The following is a 25289-nucleotide window of genomic DNA, read 5'->3' on the forward strand; positions in this document are numbered from 1 at the left end:
CTCCCCGAAAAATGAAAAGAGATAATGAGCGACGGAATCCCAAAAAAGAGCGAGGTGTTTTCTCGAGAGCAAGTGGGAAAATTTTCAAATTTTTCAGGCATCGCCGTGCCGTTGGAAAATGTATGAATTTAGTTTTTAAAACGCCGTCATAGGCGCTGCTGCCTTCGCTGCTGAAAAATTCACTTCTGTGTTGGTGCTAGTGTTTCTCTTCGTGTGTGTGTGAGGTGTTTGCGGTTGTGGTGGTGTGCGGGTGTCTGACCCAACAAGCACACAAATAGAGTACAAACATATATATACAAAATATATAGTACAACAACGCGAACGTGCAACGAAAACTGCAGCGAACGAATGAACCAATTAATACACATAATAAAAATCCGAAAAATCCGTGAAATATCCAAAAATATATGGCACCGCCACATATTCGTGTACATTTGGGCTGCGAAATGCGCAGAAATTGCGAAAGCGCTTCGCTCAGCTCTTGTCACTGGCCAATCGATCTAATAAATCTCTCTGGAGGGGCCTTATGAATGGCCCGTTCCCAAAATACATCCTGCGCGATATTTTTAAACACTTTTGTTGACAGGCAATCTTAGGATGAAATATGGCCGGACATTCGCTCTTAGTCGCCATTTCAAACACGATTCCGGCGTAACTTTCAAGTCAAATTAGCCAGTCTCGTTAACAATTTTAATTGAAATTTCATTTTTACTGCCTTCATTTGGCTCTCTTCTGGCATTCTCTTTCATGGCTCGAAAACAGTCGTACTTCCCTAAACCAATACTACCAAGAATTTTGAAGATACGTATCTTTAAAGTACTCAATATAATTAATAGAGCTTATTAGCATACATATTTGTTTTTATTTTGTTACTAGCGTTACAATTTGGTTGAAAATGTACATCACTAATAAATTCCATTCAGATTTGGCTTGATATTTATCAAAACTAAAAGCATTTGTTATTATTCAAAACAGTTATTTTCAAAACAGCACTAGAAAAACATTTAAGCAATAGTTCTTTTCCTAGCTTAAAAATAAATATCCCTAAAAAACACAAAACTGACAAGAAATGATTGCAATGGGGGACACTTTGTCCCAGAAAAATTCATCCCGTGGAAGTCCGACTGTATTTCTAAGTATAATTTTTATTTGCATGTCATGTTTAATTAACGCCTCCATGCAGGAAAGACCGAGAAAGTGTTCCTCGCTCCGGCCAAAAAATTTGCAATCGCCCCGAACGGGAGGAATTGAAATGAATACGGGACCAAGTGGGGGCGGTGGGGGGATGGATGGTTTTGGACCAGCCATGGAATGGCAATGGAATGAAACGAATTCGGATTTCATTCTCCCTCCCCCCACGTGCCCCCACTTTTTGGCCTTTTTTTCCTCCATACACCCAGTTTTGTGTACGTTTTGCTGTCTACTTTGTGAAACGAGCCAGTTGAATAAAAACAAAAGCAACAATAACACAGAACAAAATGGATGGAGAAAAAAGGCGAAAGACGAAAGCGCCAGAGATATGTTTCCTTTTATTCTTTCGATTTGGTTCCGTTTTGTCTCTCCCACTTTTGGGCGCTTCTCTCGCCGCCTGTCTCTTTCACTTTGTTTTTTTCATTTTACTTTTTTCCACTCTCGGCGGCACAAAGAACCTAAAATTAAATATTTTCGCCTTTTACATATCGCAGCCAGTGGCAGAGCAAATCGTTTCTGTTATTGTTTTTGTTGCTCTATTCCCGTACACTCGGCTCCGTTTGTTGTTGTTTGTGCTGTTTATTGGAGTGCATATGTACGAACGGACAGACGGACGGACACACACATACGCAGGCGTTTAGCTGGACATTCACGCGGCACAGTTGCGGTCAAAATAGTAGTGGTCAGCGAATGATGCAGAGACTTGCTAACAGGATTACTCGTTTTTGCTTTCGTTCAATTAGAGCAGGAAAAGTTAAACAAAAACTGTTCGTTTTTGCCTTCCTTCAATTAGAACAGGGAAAGTTAAAAATGTTGTTTACATTTTCATGAAAAATAGGTCATTATGCTTACAAAGTGAAAAACAAGAGTCCTCATTTTGTAAGAAAAAGAACTGACTTTCTTTAAATAAAATTCTTTAATTATTCCTCACTTTATTTTCATTAAGAATTTCTAAAGGATTTAACTTTATAGAATAAGCAAAATAATTACAGTTTGCTGTAATCAGAAACTTTCCGGCTTCTATTTTTCATTTTAAATGTTGTAGCTTTCTATGGCTTATAATAAAAATTTTGTAGTCCAGCAAATGGCACAATATGTTTGCTAGACAGTTTTTCACATTCAAAATAAAAATCATTTGGACAAATGTAAATATTCATTTATTAAAACTTTTCTTGTAAACACATATTCCAAAGCTGTTGCAATTCTAAACTTTTGCAAATGCTAAAACATTATAGGATTTCGTTATTTATTTTTGCCTGAAATTAAATGAGCTTTGGTTTATTGAAAAATGAGACACCATTGTGAAAAATAGGCGACTGAATCATATTGCTAACTAATTTTAATCTAAACATATGTACTTGGACTACATATTTGACTGCAACTGTTGCTGTTTTTGCGAGCGCCTGCAAAAGCATTCCACTCAGTTGGGATTTGTTGATGCATTGTGCTCGTTCACATCCCCAACTTTGCTATATTCTCCCTATATTCCTGCAACTCGGCATCCATGGATGTCCCTGTCCATGACTATGACACAAAGGCCTACATTCTGTCTCTTAGTTGAAAAAGCGGCACAAACAACAAGAACAACAAGCAAAGCTAATGAGCGCATTCAGTTAAAAATAACATTGAAAATGAAACATACCCAAATATACACGAATTGAAATGAATTGAATCGGATTGAAAATAACTCAAACAGCTGTTGCTCATCGTCCGCAGCGGACCACGAATAAAATTCCCAGCAACAAATTCGCGCAGAAAAAATACATAAAAATCTATTAGAAACAAAAATACGCGTAAAAAAGAATTATCAAGGCGAGGCATATAAAAAAAAAACAACAAATAGAAAAATAAACGCGAAAAAAACGGAAAATCTGAATGAAAGAACTTTTTCGGACAACTTCCCTCGACGGTGCTAATGTGCAAAGTTTTGTGTTTTCATCAGCAGCAAAGCCAAGAGAAACGGGAAAAACAAGCAAAGAATTCACGGCAAATTATTTAAAAAGAGTGTGCGAATAGACGGGCGACGACATCGGGCCCTGGAGAATTTAATAGCAATAACAACGGAGGAAAAAAAACAAACCACCAGAGGAAATAGCTGGGAAAAGTCTCGAGGACCGCAAGCAGTTCAAGCAGCGACGAAATGCCGTTCGTGACGCCCCGCTCGGGGACAAGCAGTGCAAGTAGTGCACCCGGCGGACGCACCACATTCCGCCCGCCATGGGTAAAGGACGACGGCGGCACCACTGCCACCAGCAGCACCACAAAGCCCAGCGCCACACCTTGGGCCAAGAAAACAGCAACGACAACGGCCAGCACCCCGGCGACAAAGGAAAATGGTGAAAAATCGACTGTGACCAAGCCCAAAGCCGCTGCAGCCACCACGGCAGCCGCTAAGAAAACAACCTCGACCCCTGAACCAGCGAAAAAGGTGACGGAACCCGTCAAGAAATCCTCAGTAACCACAGCAGCGGCCAAGAAGACGCCGGAACCGGTGAGCACCAAGAAAGCGCCAGAGCCTGTCAAGAAAGCGGCGCCCACCGTGGGTCTCAAAAAAGCCCGTGGCCACCACTTCGGCGCTGAAGAAGAAGAAGGAGCCGACACCACCACCTGAATCGTCCTCCGAGGAAGAGGAGAGCGAGGAGGAGGAGGAGACCGAGGAAGAAACCGAGTCCGAGGAGGAGGAAGAGGAAGAGAGCGAGGAGGAGAGCGAATCCGAGGAGGAGGAGAGCGAGGAAGAGGACACCACCGTGGACGAGAAGGTGCCCGAGCATGTGAAGAAGGCGGCCCAACTGCGTCCAACCACCGTCAACAAGAAGCCGGAACCGGAAAGTGAGTTGAGCCAACGTTTTACCATGGAGAAACCCAAGTTGCGCAGCGTGGTGGTCAAGCGGGACAAGTCCTTGAAAAAGATGGCCACCGAGGACGACGACGAGGCCGAGGAGGGCGAAACGGAGGAGGAGCGCGACAGGCGGCGCCGCTTCAAGTTGGAGAAGCCCAAGCTGCGGCACGTGAAGCGCGAGGAGAAGCCGCTGCCCAGCAAGAGCACCGATGATTTGGCCAAAATCCGGCCGGTGCTCAAGAAGGTACCCAAAATCGATGAGCTCCTCAAGGAGCCGAAAGAGGAGCCCAAGCCCGAGTTCACGACCAAGACCCTGCGCAAAGCGTCCTTAAAGCGCGAGGCGAGCATCAAGAATGGTAAGTTGTCCGATTCTTTTCGATCCGGAGCTCCAGTGATGGAACCTAACCCGATGCCCGACTGGATTAACCCGATTAACCTCTGCGAATGGATCGACTCAACAAGCGCTGTAAATTTTCGCCCCTGCTTCTTTAATGTCTAATGTCTAACCAGAAATGTTTTGATTTACGATTGGGGCAAGAGAGCTGTGTTGGGATATATATTCTATATTTTTTTTCGCATTCCGCCTTTACGATTTTCGTCGGCCCTGGCCAGAAGGCAAGGCCACGGGGAGCGCAGCAAACCAAACAAATAATGCGTCACCATGGCGTATGAGCGATATTAGCAAAAAATATCATCTGATTGGGGATGAGTACGTGAGAAATTCTTTCCGAGCGATGTGTGTCATATTTAATATATACCTTTTGTGAAGAGTTTCCACAAACAGATTTTCTACACGTTTCACGGGGCGTATAAGTTATGTATAAATAACCTTCAATGAAAGTGCTCACTCAAAAGCCTCTCTAATTATTCTTTAATTTATCAACCATTTATAAAATGCTTTTACTTAATTAGCAAATGTTTGAAACGCCCGAAGACCTGTCGGTTTTTGTTGACACAGGAATTTTTAATCTAGTTTTAGAAGCATCATTCATACGCCATGTAAACCGTTCGTGAGATTTTCAATCTAGTTTTGAGAGCATCACTCATACGCCGTGTATACCTTTTATGCTAGCATTTAGTCGTATTGCAGTAGAATTGTATGTTAAAGATACTCTCTTTTCTTCAGTTTTAAACTCTACTCAAATCCTGACACAAAGCGTGAGAACAGTGTGCAAAATATTAAAATACGATTTTCCGATGAAGCGGTAGAGTAATTCAACTCTCATCCTTTATTTTCAACTGAGAAGCGTACCACTCACGCTGCCATCAATGTCTGTTACCTGTCGCTCACATCGCTGTCTGCTCATTTATAAAAACGCAGGAAAATGTACGATTTGCAAGTGTCTGTATGCAGCGGGGCACACATTCATGTAGGAATATGGGAATTTATATACTTGAAATGAATGTGTAAAAAATATTTCATCAAAATGCTTCGCCCAAACAAAAACCACAAAGCGCACACAGACAAGGGACGAGAACAACGAAGGAACAGTGTGGAAAACAAGGCTATAAAGCAATATAAATATCATTTTTTATTTATTAAATTTTAGTGAGTGTTGTGCATTGAGCCGAAAGAGGCGCAAAGTGTTTTCCTGCCTGCAGTTGTGAGTGGGCTTTTATTTCGGGGGCTTCATATCGTTTTCCGGGTAGACGCAACCCACCGCCCCTTTTGGAAGGGCAAACAGCACAAAGGTATGCGAGAGTAAATGTTCTCTAATTCCGTATTTATTGCCACACACTCCACCTGAGATGGTTGTAATTTTGTAATGGACTTTCCTGCCGCGAGGCTGGGCTCAATTGGCGGCAAAGCGGCCGGAGAGCAGGCTCTTTTGAGAGACAAAGAAACCAAAAGTTGCATAAGTATGCTGTCACCTGGCCTCAGAAATTGAATTGCAGAACGCAGCCCGTGGGGCAGGCCTCGAGTTTTCCCCCTGGGGGCAGGCAACTAAAATGAAGTGAAAAGCTCGTTAGGACCTGGGCAAATGGGTTTGGGGAAAGGACTACGTGTGAGGCAGTTAACTTGCCTTTGTCCTCGTCCTAATCAGTGGGCAATAACGTGACCGCAAATGCCTCCTAATCTTGACCGACAAACAAAAGGATCGAAGAGGCGGAGCCTGGCCAAAGAGGTCACTAAATAAAATGACCAAAAAACGATGTCCGCCAAAAATAAAACAGAGCAACGTTTGTCCTTTTTAAAGCTGTCACCCTATCAAAATAAAAAAAAAGAAACCAAACGAAAGAAAAAGGGAGCAGCGAAGAAGGCCACAAGGAAGAGAAGGCGAAACATTTATTTAATGTGTTCGGGTGAAATCCTGAGAGGAAGGGTCCCCCCGACTGGAGTGAAGTTTTTTTTATGGTCTAAGACAAAATTCATGATTATTGCTCATTCTGTCAAAACTACAACATAAAATGGAATGTTTTAAAGCCAGATGAGGAATGGCAAAGGAGGCACACGGTCACGGGCGACCAGAGTTCTGGTTGCCTAAGTTTTGTTGCCATCCAAAAACTCGCAACTATCGAATGATAAAAGGCCAACTCGGACTCGAATTGGAAGTGAATCTTCCGAGGGGCCCACAGAGGTTTGGGGGCGAACCGAAAGCTGCCAAAGATATATGGGAATGAGCTTGATAGAGTCTAACTAAATGCGCCATTTATATTCAAATATCCGCCACTAAAAAACAAAACGAAATAAAAGACGGCGCTGGCCGCAAGTTCCCCTCTTAAAAGGCTCGAATGTCTTCTTCAAAGGACGAAAAAAAAAGCGGCAGGACAAAAAATATTTTCTTTTATTTAAATGAGCCTCATCTCTATGTATGCGTGTGTAGATTCAAGACATGTAACGGCTGCGCCCAGTTCTTTATTCTTTTTTTTTCTTTTTTTTTTTGGGAATTATTTTCTTCTTTTTTTGTTTCCTTTTCTCCTTTCTTCGCGTGGTTTCCCAGGGTCAAGCGGTGGGTGGTGGAGTGGGAGGGTAGATTGCCCGTCATTAGAAATGTGTCGACTTTCAATAGGTGAGGGTGATTTTCTTTTTGGTTTTTTGTGTGTGTGTCCCACCCAGCGATGCATAAAAGATGATTAGGCTTTTTCAAATTTAGAAATAGCCTGGTCAAAATGACGTAAAAGGAAATTGTTCAAAGCTCACACACACACACACATGCATAGACCCGGCTAATATTGGCCAATAGCTGTTGGCCATAATTATACTGGGCGACAATGAAATGGTTGACTGCATAATTGGATTAGTGTCCCCCAAATGATGCCAGAACAAATCCAAATTGAAATTGAATTTTCTAATTGGACTTAAGGCCCATCACCTGAGGCGCAAAGAGGATTAAATGAGGGTAACCGTTGAGCGGAAACCTCAAAAATGTTTCATAAACAAATTAAGCCGCAAAACATGATGATAACTTATTTGGAGAGCGGTTTCCACTTGCTGTTTACAAATGTTGCAGAACAAAACCGATTCGTTTTGAAAGGAAAACTTTTTTCTAAGTAAAACAACTTAACACAGAAAGTGTACATTTATTAGATCTAAATGCAGAAAAGTGAATCCCTTAAGGAGCGAAACAAAAATTAAACAGCCCGTTTAATACGAAAGCGGATTTTGTAGATTTAAAACCCAAAACCATGAAAAAGGGGAAGCCACCTATTTGAAAACCTATCCACCATGAATGAAATCATAATTCCCTTCCGAAAGCAAAACTGCTGTGAAAATGCTAACCATTCTTGGGGTGCTACCAACAACAGCATAATTTCCGAGCTAATGGGGTTCCAAATAGTTGCCAAAAGCCCCATGTAATCCCAGCTAGCCCCTTTTGGCCAAGTCAGAAACGCTAATCATACGGAGGAGCTTTTTGGAAGGGGGAACGACTCCCTTCCGCTCTCCACCGTGAAATATATGAGCTGACTGAGCGGTGCTCCATCATGCCCCGGCAGACAATGGATGAGCGGAGCCTGGAAGCTGGGAAGTCAGTCATCGGGCGGCAGGCAGCAGTCCATGACCAGGAACCCGAACTACCAAACAGGACTCCCCAATCCCCGTCACCCAACGCCAGTTACCCAGTGGCAGGTTCCCTTCCCTTTTCCCTCGGTTTTTGAAGGCACTCGGCACACTCTACACTCCAAGTTGATTCAATGACAACGGCAACATTTGTGCATGCATAGAATATTCTGCTGATGATAACACAATGAGCCAGAGGGGCTTCTTTATAAAGGAGGGACAGGGTGCCACCAGCACCACCACCGAGAGTGAGCTCGCAAAATTTATGTTTACATACCCCGCTATTCATTCTGCGACGTCGTAAGTGCGGGCTTTGCGGTTTATTAAGTGGGTAGCATCATTTCGGAGCTCCCCGGAAAACCACCCAGCCACCCAGCCACCCAACTCCAAAGCAGCGCAGCAGTGGCAGTGCTTGCTTTTTATTTAAATAAGAAATAATTTTGTCGACATGAATGAATGAAGACTTTTATCTGCCCGGCACCCTTCCTTCCTGCTCCTTTATTCCTCCTCGTCGCCCGATGTTGATGTTGTTGTTGTTGTTCTTGTTGTTTTGCTTTCTTTTGTTTCTCGCTCGCCTCCACTTTTGTTTGGCACTGATTTAGGATAACTGCCAGGGGTTCCACGCGGCGAAGGGGGAGGGGGAGGGGTTTAGTGGGGTTTAGTGGCTAAGGGGAGCGCCTTTGTCCATAAATTACTAAACCGAATTAAGCGCAACTCACTAAACGCGTCCTCAATTGGCTGTCCAAAAGTTGACCACGTATTTTAATCAGAGCTCTCCCGAAAGCAGTTCATTAACATGCAGACATCGGCGGGGATTTCGGGGAAAATTCATGAGCAGCGGTGGCAGTGGATCCCAGTGGCAGGAGGTGAAGGAGCTCTAGACAATAATCAAGTTGCTCGTTTGCTCTGATTTTATTCAGTAAAGGAACACGAGTTCGGATTAGTTTCATTACCTCGCCCGCCCGCCCGCCGCACCTCCCTTAGTTGTCCCACCTCTCAGGTTGAGGGGTTTGTCGGTAGGTGGTTCGGATACTAATGCACCGCAAAAGGCAGCCAACCACTTAAAGATTAAGTGCAGATCCAGCCAGGCGAAACTGAGAAACCGAAAAACCGAAAACCGAGAACCGAGAACCGAAAAAGGGAGAAGGTAGTCTCAACTGGAGCTCAGACAAAGGATAAAGCCAGGAATGGCCTTGGCTTGCCCAACCACCCACTCGCTAAGCACCAAGCACCCACCAACCACCACCCACCAAGCACCACCCAGCACCCACCTCCTGTCAGCCGGGGTTCACTCAAACAAAGCTAATTAACAGATTTGTCAGCTTTTCATCACTCGGCGGTGCCTTCATTGTTTTTCCTCATCCCTTTGTTGTTTGACTTTACACTTTTTTGAACAACAGGCGGAAAGAGAAGAGCAGAAGAAATGCAAAGTATTCGATAAAAAATTAAGAAAGAAAATTTTGATATATGCCTGTGTGTGAATGAGGGAGAGAGAGTCTGGAAACAAATCGAAACTGGCCAACTTTTTCAATTGTTAATTACGAGGCCAAGGAGAACAAAACGACCTCGACGTAACAAAAAAAAACAAAGAAAAAAAGTTGAGAGGACGACAGAAGAGAAGAGAAGAATTGCCTCGGCAAGTAAAGATTGTTAGGCCAACAATTTAAGCGGAAATTTATTAGAAACAGCTGGCTGCAAGGCGTCTCGAACACACTGCCAATCCTAATTGGCCTCGTTAACAGAACACCAAGACGAACACGAATGCGGATACGGAAAACCAGAGCGAAGGCGGAAAAAGGTCCCAAGCTGGAAGAGTTTAAACTAACTTAAAACCCATAGCTAGTGAGTGGGGCAACCCAGTCGAGCGAAACCCGACAAAGTAAAAAATGCAATCAAAGTTTTGTGCCACCCCCTCTTCAACCCCCCTCCTTTGGAGCCACCTCTGGTGCAGAAAACCCGCCCCCGCAGTGAGCCGAATTGAATGGTGTTAAGGCAATAAAACACCATCAAAGCCAGGTCCAGGATTCAGGACGAGGCCGAGGACGCGGCCGCAGCGGAGGCAGGCACTAACTTTTCAATCTCTGCTGCAACTTCCGACAGAGACAGCCATGTGTCTGGGCTCCCACCACCCCCCACCCCACCACGCCCAGTGAAAGTTTAGATAAACACACTAAAACTCGCCGCCTTTCAAAATATATTTAGCGAAAGCGGAAATAATAAACCCAGATTTTGCGAAAATCTACTCAATGGGGCATAATCGTTAAAGGGAACATGGAAAATGCTTTACATTTGTGTTGTTATGCAAATATAACACAGTAAAACTCTGCTTATTCGGCAAAGCAAGTGCTTATAGTTCATAAATGTGGGACAATTGAATAGAGGTCGCAGTATTATTGATATTAAATAAATCGAAAAATCACCACATATTTTATATAGAAATATTTAGCTTGTAAGTTTTTAAAATGGAATGCAGTTTTAATTGAATTGGTTTGATCAAAAAGGTTGTAACCTACTGAAAACTCTACAGAAATTCAAAATATAAATTCCAATTTAAAGTTTGAGTGCATAGTCCTTTCTCGTCCCTTCGCCCTGTATTGATATGTATGGAAGAACTTTGCCCGCAAGGCACAGCTAAATGCTGGGGTGGCGTACTCTCCGGTGGGTGGAGGCAAAGAGCCCCGCGGGAGCCGAAAGAACAACAAACAACTGACACAAATTGCAAACTCATTAAATTAAAATTATATTTAATAACCGCGAGTGCACGCAGCGCGCCCGGCGATTTGCTCTAATGCCCAACGACCAAACCTCGGTCCCACTTGCACCACTTGCACCGCCGAAACCACCGCCGCCCGCCTTCTTCTTCTACGCTTCTCCGCTGGCAGACAATAACCGCCACCCGGTTGGGTGCACACTCCGTGTTTTATTGTTGTTGCAGTTCCCGCCCCGCCGCCGCTGCCCTCGTTGGTTCCCAAGGCCCCGCCACCGCCGCCCCCGCCCCTCGCTCCTGGTGAGAAAAGAGTGCTCTCCACCAACCAAAAGGAGACTCTCGAGAAGCTCAGGTGAGTGGATAACCTGACTGCTGCTGCCTCCTGACCCCTGATCCCCCTGAATCCCTCCCTGATCCCCCTGTATCCCCCCGCCCCACGATGACCATAATTCCGACTCGCTTCGATTCGCAGGACACGACCCCGAAGGCGTCCGGACTGGTCCGAGATGATGAAGGAGGTGGAGAGCGGCAAGAAGCTGCGCCATGTGGCCTGCAACGATAGGTGGGTGCCATCCGCATGCTGTGCAGTAATTACCGATTGCAACACTCTCAATAATTGGAAGGGGAATTAAGACAGGGAAATTTAATACGGCAGCTTGAGAACCTTTAAACAATTTACTACCAGCACGCCACTTAACGAGCAGCTAGTTAATAAGAGATTTCAAAATAAATGGATAGATATAAAAGATACTCGCACAGAAAAACTTAGGGTAGAGAAATATGTTTGAAGACAAAGGTATTAAAATAAGGGTTTAAATCCAATTCAAATTTTAATTGATTAAAGTAAGCAAACAAATATTAAATGTGAATAACTTTCAAGTTTAAGAGAAAGTTGAATGAAAATAAATTAAGCAAGATAATTCATCTGTTACAACAAGTTATAATTGCTTCAATTGTTTGTCAAAACATTCTGTAATGGCAATCAATAACAATTCATTCTTCACAGATCTCAGCCCATCCTGACGTGCAAGTCGATGACCAAGGTGGACGACAAGTTCATCTACGAAACGGAGAAGGGCAACTCGCACAACAAGCTGCTCAAGCAGATCCAGGGCGGCATCAAGCTGAAGCCGACCAAGACCAACGATCGCAGCAAGCCGGTGCTGGATGGCCTGCGCAAGTTCCGTCGCCAGATGACCATCGAGGAGCAGCTGCAGAAGTCCCAGTCGAAGATCAACATGCTGAGCGAGGCGCCCAGCAGCCATGCCCTCGGTCCGGCCAGTGCCACGGCATTGGGAGCCGGCGGATCTCGTCCAAGCATCGTGTCGGCCATGTCCATTGACGAGGAGAGTCCCGACGAGCTGGACGACATCGACAAGATCCGCGACGACCTGCAGAGCACCAAGCAGATGCTCGCCTTGGAACTGCGCAACCGAGAGGCACAGGAGCGCGAGAACAAGAAGCTGCTGGCCAAGATCCGAACCCTGGAAACCGAACTGGAGCGCGAGAAATCGCGCGAAAAGAATCTCGAATACGGATCGAATGTGATTGTGGCCACCATGGATCCCACGCCCACCGCCGAACAGACCTACGTGAACTCCCTGAAGCGGGAAGTGGAGGATGCACGCAAGGTGTCCAAGGAGGTGGAGCAGAACTACCAGAGCACCAGCGAGCTGCTCGTGGAGGCCAAGACGGAGATCGAGGAGCAGCGCCGCCAGATTCAGTTGCTCGAACGCAAGTTGGCCGCGGCTCTACAGGTTAGTTGGGGTTTGGGTTCGAGTATTGTGGTTATGGGATGTCACTCAAAGTGTTGTCAGTTGAGAATAGAACTTGGATTTGGGAGAGCAGGATTTCCTCTTTTGTAAATAATTAATTGTAAATAATCTCTTAAATTGGTTGATCTATATTAAATCAGATTCATATGACCAAAAATTAATTGAAAAACGGAAAAAGAAAAATTCTTTCAGATAATTTCATACTTTTTTACTCCTATATCATTACCCATATTAAAAATAAAATGTCGCGGAGGGTTTACCAAGCATCGCACCCCGAAGCTAGTCTTCCTTTCTTGTTTTTAGAATCGCCGGCGTCGGCTTGCTGCGTCCGCTGAGGGCGGCAAATAGATGGGAGCAGCTAACGAAGCCACCGCAATCAGTAGCCTCCACCTTAGACCCCCTTTAGTTGTCCTTAGTAGCCATTGTAGCCAGAGAAACAGATCAGCTGACAACACTTGACACAAATCGGGAATGGGTCTGGGAGTGGATTACCCAGGGGCTCCTTTATTAACACCAACAAACTCCTTTAAATGCTTTAAGAACCTGCTGATATAAGGTCTGCACAGGAGTCTTGAAACTTTAGAGAATAAAAAAAAAAGGTTGAATTTTTGCCACTGCTTCCGAAATAAAAAAATACAAATTGAGATTAGAGAAATCACAGAAAACAAAACGAAAATTGAAATTTGAAACTGGACTTTGAAATTTATTTGCAACTTCACTTGCAAACTTTATTTTGTTTCTATTTTGTAAGCCATTTATTAAGAAGTTAAGGAACAGTAGGTGTCCGGTTACACACCCTTCAGCCCGCAAATATGCTTACTGTTGAACACAATTTTTGACCAAACAAAATAAACTTTTCACAAAAATTAACAAACTGAGGTGCAAAAGTTGTTGTGAGTCTTTAGTGTAGAGGTGTAAAATAAATGTTGAACATGCCAAAATACATGCTTAGGGTTTTATTTACAAATTTTATGGCTTCAGGTTGCTGTATTATTAAAGAAAAATCAAGATTTAAACTAGTTTTAAATTGCCTTAAGCTAAATTTGATTTTCTGTACATTAAGTTGAATGATGTTTATTGTAAATTATGGAGCAGGAACCAAAGTTCTTTAGTTTATGCAAAATATGTGTATTCTTGGAAGACAGAAATCAGTTTTCTTATTAATTATTAAACATATATATATGGTAACATATCTTAGGCAACTCTAAGAATCTCATGTGCAGACAAAACTCAATTTCCGACCTGCGACCCCATATTGCATGAAAAAGTCCTTCGGCCCCATTCCACCCAGACCCAAGCGGAGATATGACCCGTCAAGGACACGTCCGGTCTCCCAACCTCAGCCCGCCCATCCTCCGCCCCTGGAAGCTTTGCTCTTGCACTCCGCAGACGACTCTGCAGCAACTAACCGATTAACCCGTTGACGCTCTCTTGCAAAGGCGACACCAAGCACTAACAGACCGCACATTAGTAATTGCTTTGCTTACGACGACGACGACGACTACGACGATTGCTTCCACTACGACCACTACCATGCAGCACGGCACCAGGTAACACCAGATCCTGGCAGAGGATGCCGCCCCACTAATCCGTACTCTGTATCCCCACTTTAATGTTATGCATTCTGGATTGATTGCAATCCCAGGGCGGTGGCTCCCTGGACGGATCACGACGGCCCAGCGATGCCAACTTTGGAAGGGACAGCTCGCCGGAACTGGAGCCAGAGATCAGTGAAAGCGATCCGGACGAGCCGGAAGAGAAGAAGGTGGAGCGCAGGGAACGACGCTCTGGCAAGGAGTTGAAGATCCTGCGCAGCAAGCTAACGAAACTGAAGGTCAAGGAGGAGGCGGCCAAGAAGGAGAAGGATGCCCTCAAGCAGGCCATGAAGAAGAACCATGTTATTCTGAAGTAAGTAAAGAGTTTTGGAGATTCAACAATTTTAGATGTGAACAAGTTACTGAAATTTAAAGCTTAGGCTTTAAGCGGTTTAGAAAATCTGTGATTGACAATAAATGTTAACCAAGTTTATATGAAAGTGATTTTAATTAAATCCCTTTTTAAACGCAGGGAGGAAAACAAAAAGTTCAAGAAGCTGGAAAAGGAGGTGCAGAAGATGGCCGCCTCGATGAAACTGGACGAGGACGACGTGGACGGCGAAGAAAAGGACGAGGACGAGGAGGAGCCCGAGGAAGAGCATGTCAGCGAGGAAGAGGAGGAGTCTGACGACGAGTCCGAGGAGTCGGATTCGGAGGCCAGCGAGGCGGAGACGGGCAGCGAGTCCGAGCCGGAGGTAAGTTTACAAAGGAATAGCTCTGGGCTTAAGCCACTTACCTGAACTTTGTGAATGTATCCCGCAGGACTCTCCAAACTCCGTGAAGAAGGCGAATGTGGAGCCGCGGGTGAAGAAGCACGAAAGCCGGTTCGCGGCGATGAAGAAGTGCAACGTGCTGCTCCAGGCGAACGTCGACAATTTGCAGGATCAAATTGTACAGGTGCGATCGCGGGCCACCAATCTGCAGGACGAACTGGACGCGGTTATCGCCGATCTGGGCTTCTAATCTTGACAGTCTGTTTTCTGTTTCTGTTTCCGTTCCTTGCTCTGTTTTTCGAGTGTGTGTGCTTCGAGAATATAAACAATAAAAACGTAAACATAAAATATGTGTGACCAAACTGAAAGGGGAAAGTAAACATTAAAAGGACATGTGTGGTATATTTTCGGAACCTCCGTTTATAGCAGTATTTTTTTATTTGCATAAACTGTGGTCACACTTTTTATGGCGCCAATTTATTGAATAAAAAACGAGCCCTAACAAAAACTTAAAAAGATAAGTTTGGCAATATGCACTCGAAAACAACATTTATATTATAACATGTTGCTGTTTTAATCATAAGTTGTATTTATTATCGTATGTTAAGCATGTATAACAATGTACAAAACAACAAATCGGCGAAATTGGCTAAACTAAACACGTACTACGAGTATTTTCTTATGAGTGGAGTGGTTATCACGCGTACCTTCTTAATTCTTTTGATTAAACTACGATCTGAGCCTTGATATAAGTTAAGTCTATGATGAATGAACTGGTGTGGTGCCTGCTGATAATGCTGGCGGGGATTAGGTGAGAACGATGACAAGACGGGGAGAAACCGCGAACATCTTTAACTGAAGTGGAACCTCTATTCCAGGAGAATGAGCCTAAATCGTTTCCTCAGCGAGGACTCCCGTGGCAGGGTGCCTGCCCACTTTTTGAGGGCCGTCAGGACCACAGATCCAATTACCATCACGGCACCCACCAGGGAATAGGCGGTGGGCGTTTCCCCGAAGAACAGCATCTGCCAGATGAAGGCGAATACAATGTCCGCGCAGCGAGCAATGGCAACCGGTCCAGCCTGTTCGATCTGCAGTGATAGGGTGAGCAGGATCTGTCCCAGGAAGCTGAACACGCCCAGCACAACGACCAGCCATCGATCCCGTCCGCAGCTGGGCCAGCAAACCGCTCCAATGGATCCGCAAACGATTAGTGTGTAGACCAGGGCAACTGTTCCGAAATTCGTCATGATCACGGAAAAGTGCAGGTTCTTCAGGGCACGTAGCAGAATGTACACATTGGCACCGAAAAGGGTGGATGATATGGCGGCCACGGGTCCCCAAATGTCGTAAGTCTTGCCAGAAACATCCTCGCTCTCTCCAGAACCTCCAAAGAGAAAGGGCGGTCGTGTTATCAGGACCACTCCGACCAAAGTTAAATTTATGGTTAACACATTAAAGAGCGTGCAAGGTTCCTTCAAGAAGGCCCTCGCAAATATGGCCACAAAAACAGGCGTTGAGAAGATGATCACACTCGCATCCGCCAGTGGCATGTGCCGGAAGGCATAAAAACTGAGCATAAGCCCTGTGGTGCCCATAAAGCAGCGCAGCATCAGGATTACCCGCTTGCCCTCTGGAAACACCGGTTGTCGGGTGTAAATCAGGATGGGCAGAGCCGGCAGTAGGACACCAACAAATCGAAACGATGCCAGCTCCATGGGGTTCACATCAACCAGTCCTTTGACAATCACCGAGCATAGGGAGAAAAACAGCGAGGATAGCGTGGCCAGCAGGATGCCCAAGTATGGACAATTGGCGCCCAATCGACGCTGCAGGCGCTCCAACCAACGGGGGGCGGGATCTGGGGGCGGGGCGCCCTCCTGGAACTGTTGCAGCTCCAGGTTTTCCGGCATTTCGGGGCTCTTCTCTACAACCTATTAATAGATCCTTTTAAAACAGCATCCTGCAAAAATACCTTGCATTAGTGTGTGTGTGCGAGGGTGTCTAACAGTGTCTCACCTGCACGAAAAAAATCGATTTTTTCGACTACCTTCCTTTATTTACGCTCTGTGTCTGTCTTCCTCCAATTTTTACGCCGTGTTCAAACACACATCGTTTCCCCGCCACCCGTTTTACAGAGTTTTATTCATTATTTGACCGCGAAGTTTACATTTAATTAAACATTTGAAAACTTTTCGCTAACGGCGATTCGGAAAAGCCTACCAACCAGTGCTGCCAGCCAACGAACTTACCGTAACGTCAATGCTGCCAGACTGTCATTATGTGTGAAACAAAGAATGGTATTCCTTCGGCTATTAATTCACTTATTTTGTTTCCAATTACACTTATATTTATTTTATTAAAATCAGTTAAATATTAAAAGAATTATTTTTTACAAAAATACTGCGGAATTTAAAATTGCTTTTTATTGCTTATGCTCACGTTACTTGTTTCTTAACTGGATATATTTTGTCAATTTGAATTTCAAATTTCAGTTATTTCTAGCTATTTTTTAAACCGGCTTCTTTCATTTTGAAGCTAAGTTGGCAGTTCGATCACCTGTTAATTTCACCAGCAGGGAAACAATGAGCCAGGAATCTGGAGTCGCCAGCGCCAAAAAGTGGGCGGTTTTGGCCGCAGGAGTGGGTTTGGTCTACGTTCTAGTGCGACACAGGAAGTCCCTACTGGGTCCCCTGCGTCGTGTTTGGTCCTCCAATAGTTTGCTGGCCCACCGACACATAGAAGTTATAAACTCAGTCCAGGATCCTGCCACGCAATGGGTTTTGAATGAACTAAAGAAGTAAGACTTGACCTAAAGCCGTTTTCAACCAGTATTTTAATATTCCACTACATCCTTGCAGTCACTGCCAGACTTTTAAAGTCCTAGGATTCGATTGCGAATGGATCACTGTGGGTGGCAGTCGGCGTCCAGTGGCTCTACTCCAGTTAAGTTCCCATCGTGGTTTGTGTGCCCTGTTCCGCCTCTGTCACATGAAGCAAATACCCAAAGACCTTAGGGAACTTTTAGAGGATGATGCCGTGATCAAGGTGGGCGTGGCACCACAGGAGGATGCCATGAAGCTATCGCATGACTACGGAGTGGGCGTGGCCAGCACCTTGGACCTGCGATTCCTATGCGTCATGGCTGGTCACAAACCCGAGGGCTTGGGCAAGCTTTCCCAGACACATCTGAACTATACACTAGACAAAAGCTGGAGACTGGCCTGTTCTAATTGGGAGGCTAAGCAGCTGGAGCCAAAGCAACTGAACTATGCTGCCAATGATGCCCTTGTTGCAGTGGCTATATACCAAAAGCTGTGCAGGGATCTGAATCCCAAGCACTTCTGGCAAAGGAGCACACTAGACGACCACAGCCTGCGTAACAAATTCGAACCTTTCCTGGACGTCGACTTCACCAAGGGTTTCTCACTCAGCCAGACCGGAAGTGGGGCCACTCGCACTAAAGTGATTGGGACTTCAAAAAGCAAGAAGTGGCTGCCCAAGAAGCAACCATGTCGGCACATGGGCACTCGTTCCAAAGACTTCTACGACAACTGCCTGCTGCAAGCGCCTGACGGTGAACTCCTGTGCACCATTGACCGGCGCAAAGCGTCGTGGTATCTTAATCAAAATTTGGGCACGCAGATTGACGGGGAACCTTTCACCGTGCGCCTTAATTTCGAGCCAGCGGGACGAGCGGTAGGAGATGTGGGTCGCTATTATCAGACGCCTAAGGAAAACCAATGCGTGGTATGCGGCGACCGAGATGCTTATATCCGAAAGAACGTAGTGCCACGGGAGTACAGAAAGCATTTTCCTATGGTCATGAAGTCTCACACCTCCCATGACGTACTGCTCCTATGTCCCACCTGCCACCAACTTAGCAACATCTCGGATTTAAGAGTACGAAACAAACTGGCCACGCAATGCGATGCACCTTTTAAGCATGGAGATGGATCCGTCAAGTACCGTGATGATCCGGAACTCAAGTTAGTATTTCTTCTAACAGCATATCTCTAGTGAAATGCCTCCTCTGTTATCTTTGTAGTAAATTTTTATCAGCTCGTTTCTCTTCATTTCCGCCAAATATTTTTCTAGAGTTGATAAAACAAAATTTAAACTTTTTGTTATGTACATTTAATAAGCTTCCTTTATTTACAGGCGTGTTCAATCTGCTGGCAAGGCACTGCTTTACCATGGCGCAAAGATTCCCGCTGCTAAGGTGGCTGAAATGCAGCGAACCCTTCTCGAATTCTACACCGACCAATCGGAGGTCACGGAAGAGCTGCTGCGACAGGCAGCCAGCGTGGAGTACCGCGTGGAAAACGAAGACTATTGCCAGCATGGCGAACGAGTGGTCCAACAGTTCCGCGACAAATTCGGCGGCCTCGTGGAGCTGGAGCGGTTGTGGCGGGAGCACTTCCTGCACGTCATGCAACCTCGATTCCTGCCCGAGCTTTGGAACGTTAACCACAATGCTGATCGATTAGAAGTGCGCGCCAGCGAAGGACGCGTAGATGAAGCAGATCTTCTGGTAGCCGGATTGGATACAAAGGTAAAAGTCATATGATGCAAGGCCGTTTTGAGTTTGCCGCGGGCTTTGTACGTTTTATATTTCAATTTCAATAAAATTAATAAACTAAAGTTTGATTTGTGCTATGGTACAAGACAGGACAGGGAGTCACGGGTCATGAGGCAGATGAGCATCTCTGGACTAACCTAGCTGACTATAAATATAAAGCTTATTGTATGGGACATTAATACATTATGTACACGCTTAAAACTGGAGCACCTGGATCGAAGTGGAGTGTGATGGCGCGGAGTTGCCAGCTAAATAAACTCGAATCCCTCGTACTTGTAATCTGTCTCGATCCGCACCTCGGGCAGCAGAGTTTTGCCCGTAATATCGAAGGCTGTGATAAAAGTGGCCGTCTTGCCATTCAGTTCTTCCGACTTCAGGGCCACGATAATGGAGTCATCGGTGCCAGGCAGGAACTTAAAGCTGGAGAAGCCATGTGTGGGCGTTGTATTTTCAGGATCGAGGCGCACTGTCTCGATGTTGGTGAAGTTTTCGTCAGCGGAGACCAGGACATTGCAGCCCATGTGCTCGTCTTTAGTTTCGTTGTATCTGCAGCAAATATAAGTATAAAACAGGGATACAAATAATGATAAGGCTACCTACTTTTCTTTAGAGCAGCGTCTAGGCAGGAAGAACCACCGTTGCTTGTCCTCTGACCACGTTCCACTCTCGTGGATCATGTAGCCCGGCCACGAAATCTGCTGCGACTGCAGGCGTAACTGCTTATAGTTGTCCACCCAACTGAGCGACCGTACTTCGCCAGAAGGCGAAATGGCCTTTACGTACATGGGATTATTGTTCTCAAAGTCGCCCGCACTCGTCGTCCACTCCTTGCCCATGGAGCCTACATACAGCGTTTGCTGCTTAACTGTGGCCCACTCGGACTTGTAGCCCTTGGCGCTGTGCCCATCGCCGTCCAGGAGGATCACCCAGGGAATGGGCTTGTCGTTTACTATTTCGTATATCAACCCCGTTCGATCGTCGAAACTCAGGAGGCGTCCATTGAAGGTGACCAACTCAGAGAGTTCCATGCCGCGTCCTTTAAGGGAAAATGCTGATTCCAGAACCGTAGGCGCTCCATCATCCCAACTTATCTGGATCTCCGCCCTGGCCACGGTGTAGGTGAGGTACCCCTTCTTTAGATAACTTCGCCACGTGGTGCTGCCGTCGGCCTTGGTCACCTTGGAGTTCGTGTCCAGGTCGGCGATCATGGCTATACGGTAGTTGATAACCCCGCCACGCAGCACCATTGGTGGTGTCAGTGGATATGTGGCATTGTAGACATGTGTCACCGCCCCGTTGTCCAGACTTCGGGCGTCTGCAAAGCTCCGGCGCAACCAGTAGCCGTCGGAGGAGGAGTGCGAGCCCTGGCGCGCAAAGTAGAAAAGCAGCACCAGTCCGAGGGCGCAGGCGATGAGCAGAGCAAAGTGGTAATTGAAGCGCACCGTCCGATTCCCAATTCGGTAGGTGGGCGTCCGCAGGGCCGACCGCCAGTCGCGCATGTACATGGCGCGCGGCGAGTGTTCTGCGAGTTCCCGGTACGCGAAGGCGGGACTCTGCATCTGCATCTGGTCGCACGTCAGCAAGATCTCGGGCTCGGTGATGTGTCCGATTTTCTGGGTTTGCTCTGCGGATTGTTTGGATGCTGGCGGTGTGACCAGAGCGGCCGCGGACGAGCAGCTGGAGCAACAGCTGTTCGTTGAAGGGAAGAGAAGTTATCGAATATCAGGTAAAACCATTTTAATTGAAATGTTTCACTTGTTGAGCAACAAAGAAAACAACAAATTTTACATATAGTAGAAAAAGTGGAAATTGAAAATGAATATTGTTGGGAGTTTGACAATCGTTAAAATGATAGCTCATCGTAATCGATATCGGATCATATGGCAACCACCTGTGGGTTCTTATTTCTACAAAAACCGAACAATAAAAAATCAATTCCAATTAATTTTATTAAGTTCAAGTATATTTGTAAACTTTCAAGAGTTGTTTGTTTTTTGGATATTTCTAGCTATGTTTTTTCACAAAATCTCCCCTTTTATTTTGTTGTTTACAATATTAAAAGCTATTTTTTTTCATAACAGTAATTTCCAAACCAATTTGAATTAAAAGTATACTTAAATTAAAATCAGTAAAATGTTTTGAGCCTCTCGAAAGCAGTTGATCATTTTTTGTAAAAAGGTTGTGTGGACAGGCCGAAGCTGGCTTAACAAATTCAATAAAACTAGGGAACTGAATAATTTCTGAAGCAATTGATATGGAATCATTTGAAGCACTACAAAAAGTCATATGTTTACCAGTTATAAATTTGTGTTGAACACTTTTTGTAAGTAATGGGTCATGCCAAGGCAGCTGTTTTAAATGTGATAAAAATGTGCGATTTTTAAATTCAAAAGGTTCAGATATAATAAGTTTGTTTAGTAAAGACCCTTGGTAAGTGATGTCCTCAGTACTGTTCCAGTACTTTGATTTTGCGTTTGCACTCATTTTATGGGTTATATACTGTATATCATCTCCATTATAAAGGAATAAGTTCTCAACATCCGTCATATTTAATAAATAGAATTGGTTAACTCCAAACATTTCAAAAAATTCGCGCACTGGTGTCATACTGTAGCATCCAGAAAGATCGATCTTTGGGTAATAAGTAATAAAGATTAGGCACATTTCCTCTTTGGTAGAATATCCTCCAAATGTTGGTTGCTTTCTGTGCTGTGTTTCATATGAACAGTCTGTAATAAGGTAATCTCCAGGTAATACTACTGTTTCGTGAGCTAGTTGATGAACTTGCTGGTGTCTGCTATCATAGTTTTCGTCTACAATGATCCGCTTCAACTCTTTCCCTGAACGAACATGTCGAAGAATCATTTTGCGCCCAGCTTGATGCGAATGGAACGTTCCAGAAATTATTTTTATGCCATCCTTTGGAAACATCCTGCTTGAGCAGGAAGGTCCACAAATCCCAACGCTTCGATATACTGATTGACCAGGTGGAATAAATAGAGTCTCAGAAATTGAAACACCACTTATTAATACGCCTGCGTCGAAAGCTCGCAGACTTTTCGAGTATTGTATTCGAAAACCAGAATGATCCACAAATCTTTCTCCATTTGGATTATCATAATGTATTTCTAGCATATAATATCTAGCTCCAGATGCTCCTCCAATCGGTATACCTACATGGGGAGGTAAAAACTGTCCTTTAGATCCCTTTGACCAAACGGCCACTGGTGTGGAGCAAGATTCCCAATCCCGTGGAGTCAGTAGGTTGTTATTGCAAACTGTACCGGAACTTTTAACCCAAACATCCCACGATGAAGGATTAGATCCAAGATACAATTTGGACTGGCACTCAAAGAGTGTCATATGGTGAATATAGTTAGTATTGAACTTACTCAAACCAGAAAACAGAGCCTCATAACCAACAATGTGTTGTTTGTTAATTAACTTAGGTGGACGTACTATTTTACACCAATATAGTGTATCCATTGATTCAGTTATTGTTACATTACTCACTGTTACGTCCCATGTTTGTAAGTCAACATTTTTTTTTGTAAACGTTGGAAAAAATAGGTTCAATGCTTTAACGCTTGTCTTCAATCCATGCCATTGTAAGTTTCCGTGTATGGGATCCGATTTTCCAATAGACCAAAGTACTTTCAAAGTCTCTGACGTAAATATAATATCAAAAGGGTCACAAGTGTTAATTTTACGTTTGAACTTTAAGTTTGTATGTGTGGTATTTTGGGAACCATCTATGACATAATAGTTTTGTGTATCATCTTTTACTAGAAGTCCACTCCGTGAGTACTGCGTTCCATGACAATCCAGAGCATTCGCTTGTCCGGTGTTATCATCAACCCACAAAAGTACAATGTCTGCCGCATCCATACTGCCATCCTTAGAAAATCCAAGGCCAGCAAATCCTCGAGTATTTACAGTTACTTCGAAATAAACAGTACTTTCGTTAACCAATATCCACCATTTGAGCCAATAGAAGCCATTGTTGTCCATCATTTCAGTACGTTTCCAGTTCTGGTGATTTACAGATCCGTCATCATTGATGTTGTAGTCCTCATGTCTGTGAATAGTTGCAAAGCAACCAAATCTCAAACACAATTGTACTGTAAGTACAAGCCATAATATGTTTTTAATTGACATTGAGTTTAATTTTTGTAGTTTGTGAAAAGAAGACTATAAGGTATTTTAATTTTGGACCGCCATTATACATAATGTAGGACCTTACACGGATCGGTCAAAATGCTATGAAATGATATTTTAAAGGGGTTTTCTTCAAATCTGTTCGACAAATGGTCACACTCCTCGACATCGATATATTTTCATCCCTCTTCTTCTTCAGCAGCACACGTGCTAGCTGCTTGCGTTTTGTTTTCGTAAATTATTCGTCGTAATTTGCGAAAATGCGCATTGAAACCTGCTATTTTTGCTCCAGCAAAATATATCCAGGCCACGGGGTGAACTTCGTGCGAAATGACTGCAAGGTAGGATCAGATTGATGTACTGTTTACGTAGGTTGCGATGTTTATTTTGGTTCCCTTTCTATCTGCGTAGATCTTCAAATTTTGTCGGGGCAAGTGCCACAAGGCCTTCAAGCGGAAGAAGAACCCCCGCAAGGTGGGCTGGACAAAGGCACATCGCAAGGCCGCAGGCAAGGAGCTGGCCATCGATCCCAGTTTCGAGTTTGAGAAGCGCCGCAATGTGCCCATTAAATACAGCCGCGAGACCTGGCAGAAGGCTCTTGAGGCCATCAAGCGAGTGACTGAAATTAAGGAGAAACGCACCAGCCACTTCGTTATGGAGCGCCTCCGTAAGGGTCGCCAGATCGAAATCCAGATGGACGTCAAGGATGTGCAGCGCAACATGTCCCTGATCCGCTCTCCAGCCGCCGGACTAAAGGAGCGCCGTGCCAAGGAGGCGGCAGAAGAGGCTGCCCTCATGGAGGAGGATCTACCTGAAGAGAAGATCACCTACGTGGATGCACGCGAGCTCGAAAAGAAACTGGAGGAGGGAATGGGAATCGAAGATCTGGAGATGTTAGAAGCCTAAAGACTAGTACGCTGATTTTTCTAGGTTTAAGTTGCTGCTAAAAATACACTAAATAAAAACCCCGTGGTACATAAAAGTTTGCTTTATTAGACATCACTTGTCGATTCCCTCGATTGCCGGCTTTTCATCTGGAGACTCCAGGTTAATGGTCACCGGTCCATCGTTTTCTATGTGTACCTGCATGTAGGCTCCGAATTTGCCATCTGTTGAGGGTGAAAGGAGCTACTCGTTAGCTGGGAAATTTCTTGTTAAAGACGCACCTTTAATCTTGCTGCTATCGTAGGATTGAACTAGTCTTTCCAGGAAGTGATTGTACAATTTTTGCGCCTCCTCTTCCTTCATGGCCGCTGAAAAATCCGGCTTGTTTCCTTTCAGCCGGTGATACAATGTGAACTGGGAGATACAGAGCAGCTCCAAATTCAGATCCTTGACAGACTTTTGCCATCTTTTGTCATTATCCTCGAACAAACGCAAGGCTAAGATCTTGCGGACTCTAAAATGATAGCAACAAGTTATTTTTGGGTAGGCATACCTTTATATTCAAGAATTACCTACAGGTACTCAACGTCTTTGGCAGTGTCGCTGGCCTTAATTCCCACCAGCACGCAAAGACCAGGTCCAATGGAGGACACCAGTTCATCTAGTACTGAAAATCATTCCATAGTTCTGTATAAAAATTATGGTTACTATTATTTTTAATCATACCCGTTACTTTAGCTGCCTTAACCCTTTGAATAACCGCCCGCATTGTTATTTGTCTATATTTTTTATATTAAGAACCTCTAGAGTTGCCTACTAGCAAAAAGCTCCCCACCAGAGTTCA

General features: G+C 44.7%; 8 protein-coding genes across 10 annotated transcripts in view; 3 read left to right on the top strand and 5 right to left on the bottom strand.

Annotated features, from left to right (window-relative positions):
- The window catches only part of LOC108102033 (trichoplein keratin filament-binding protein), a 31074-nt gene extending 16122 nt beyond the window's left edge, over positions 1-14952 (bottom strand). The window contains exon 1 of the mRNA XM_017206652.1: positions 14844-14952. The gene's annotated coding sequence lies outside the window, so the exon portion shown is untranslated. The remainder of the gene's footprint in view (positions 1-14843) is intronic.
- Positions 171-15168, top strand: LOC108102032 (nucleoporin NUP159). The gene is given in 10 exon segments (XM_043209253.1): positions 171-215; positions 3137-3736; positions 3738-4386; positions 10966-11089; positions 11210-11299; positions 11744-12494; positions 13952-14062; positions 14158-14420; positions 14580-14802; positions 14870-15168. Coding segments are annotated over 9 exon segments (2817 nt in total). The 5' UTR covers positions 171-215; positions 3137-3331; the 3' UTR covers positions 15071-15168.
- Positions 15169-15385: 217 nt separating this feature from the next.
- LOC108102034 (solute carrier family 35 member G1) lies at positions 15386-17062 on the bottom strand. The gene is made up of 2 exons (XM_017206654.1): positions 16840-17062; positions 15386-16783 (listed from the first exon to the last, which is right to left on the bottom strand). The coding sequence occupies exon 2, from the start codon at positions 16731-16733 to the stop codon at positions 15690-15692; it is 1044 nt and encodes a 347-aa protein (XP_017062143.1). The 5' UTR covers positions 16734-16783; positions 16840-17062; the 3' UTR covers positions 15386-15689.
- A 301-nt stretch (positions 17063-17363) lies between these two features.
- LOC108102044 (exonuclease 3'-5' domain-containing protein 2) lies at positions 17364-19464 on the top strand. Its single transcript, XM_017206667.1, has 3 exons — positions 17364-17620; positions 17682-18809; positions 18982-19464. Exons 1-3 carry the CDS (start codon positions 17406-17408, stop codon positions 19388-19390), a joined length of 1752 nt encoding a protein of 583 aa, XP_017062156.1. The 5' UTR covers positions 17364-17405; the 3' UTR covers positions 19391-19464.
- LOC108102046 (soluble calcium-activated nucleotidase 1) lies at positions 19401-21172 on the bottom strand. The gene is made up of 2 exons (XM_017206668.2): positions 20003-21172; positions 19401-19948 (listed from the first exon to the last, which is right to left on the bottom strand). Exons 1-2 carry the CDS (start codon positions 20965-20967, stop codon positions 19651-19653), a joined length of 1263 nt encoding a protein of 420 aa, XP_017062157.1. The 5' UTR covers positions 20968-21172; the 3' UTR covers positions 19401-19650.
- A 171-nt stretch (positions 21173-21343) lies between these two features.
- LOC108102043 (MOXD1 homolog 1) lies at positions 21344-23619 on the bottom strand. Its single transcript, XM_017206666.2, has one exon. It carries the CDS (start codon positions 23558-23560, stop codon positions 21458-21460), a length of 2103 nt encoding a protein of 700 aa, XP_017062155.1. The 5' UTR covers positions 23561-23619; the 3' UTR covers positions 21344-21457.
- Positions 23620-23733: 114 nt separating this feature from the next.
- LOC108102047 (probable ribosome biogenesis protein RLP24) lies at positions 23734-24542 on the top strand. Its single transcript, XM_017206669.2, has 2 exons — positions 23734-23901; positions 23972-24542. The coding sequence occupies exons 1-2, from the start codon at positions 23821-23823 to the stop codon at positions 24464-24466; spliced, it is 576 nt and encodes a 191-aa protein (XP_017062158.1). The 5' UTR covers positions 23734-23820; the 3' UTR covers positions 24467-24542.
- Positions 24534-25257, bottom strand: LOC108102048 (D-aminoacyl-tRNA deacylase). 3 transcript variants are annotated; one of them, XM_017206670.1, is made up of 4 exons: positions 25172-25257; positions 25022-25112; positions 24727-24959; positions 24534-24669 (listed from the first exon to the last, which is right to left on the bottom strand). In XM_017206670.1, the coding sequence occupies exons 1-4, from the start codon at positions 25212-25214 to the stop codon at positions 24560-24562; spliced, it is 477 nt and encodes a 158-aa protein (XP_017062159.1). In that variant the 5' UTR covers positions 25215-25257; the 3' UTR covers positions 24534-24559. The 3 variants fall into 3 exon arrangements, with proteins under 3 accessions (XP_017062159.1, XP_017062161.1, XP_017062162.1); XM_017206672.1 differs by having other exon boundaries at positions 25018-25112; XM_017206673.1 differs by lacking the exon at positions 24534-24669 and having other exon boundaries at positions 24844-24959; positions 25018-25112.
- Positions 25258-25289: the final 32 nt, after the last annotated feature.

Source organism: Drosophila ficusphila, unplaced genomic scaffold, assembly GCF_018152265.1.
Source record: "Drosophila ficusphila isolate 14025-0441.05 unplaced genomic scaffold, ASM1815226v1 contig_791, whole genome shotgun sequence".
In the NCBI taxonomy this organism is placed as follows: Eukaryota; Metazoa; Arthropoda; class Insecta; order Diptera; family Drosophilidae; genus Drosophila; species Drosophila ficusphila.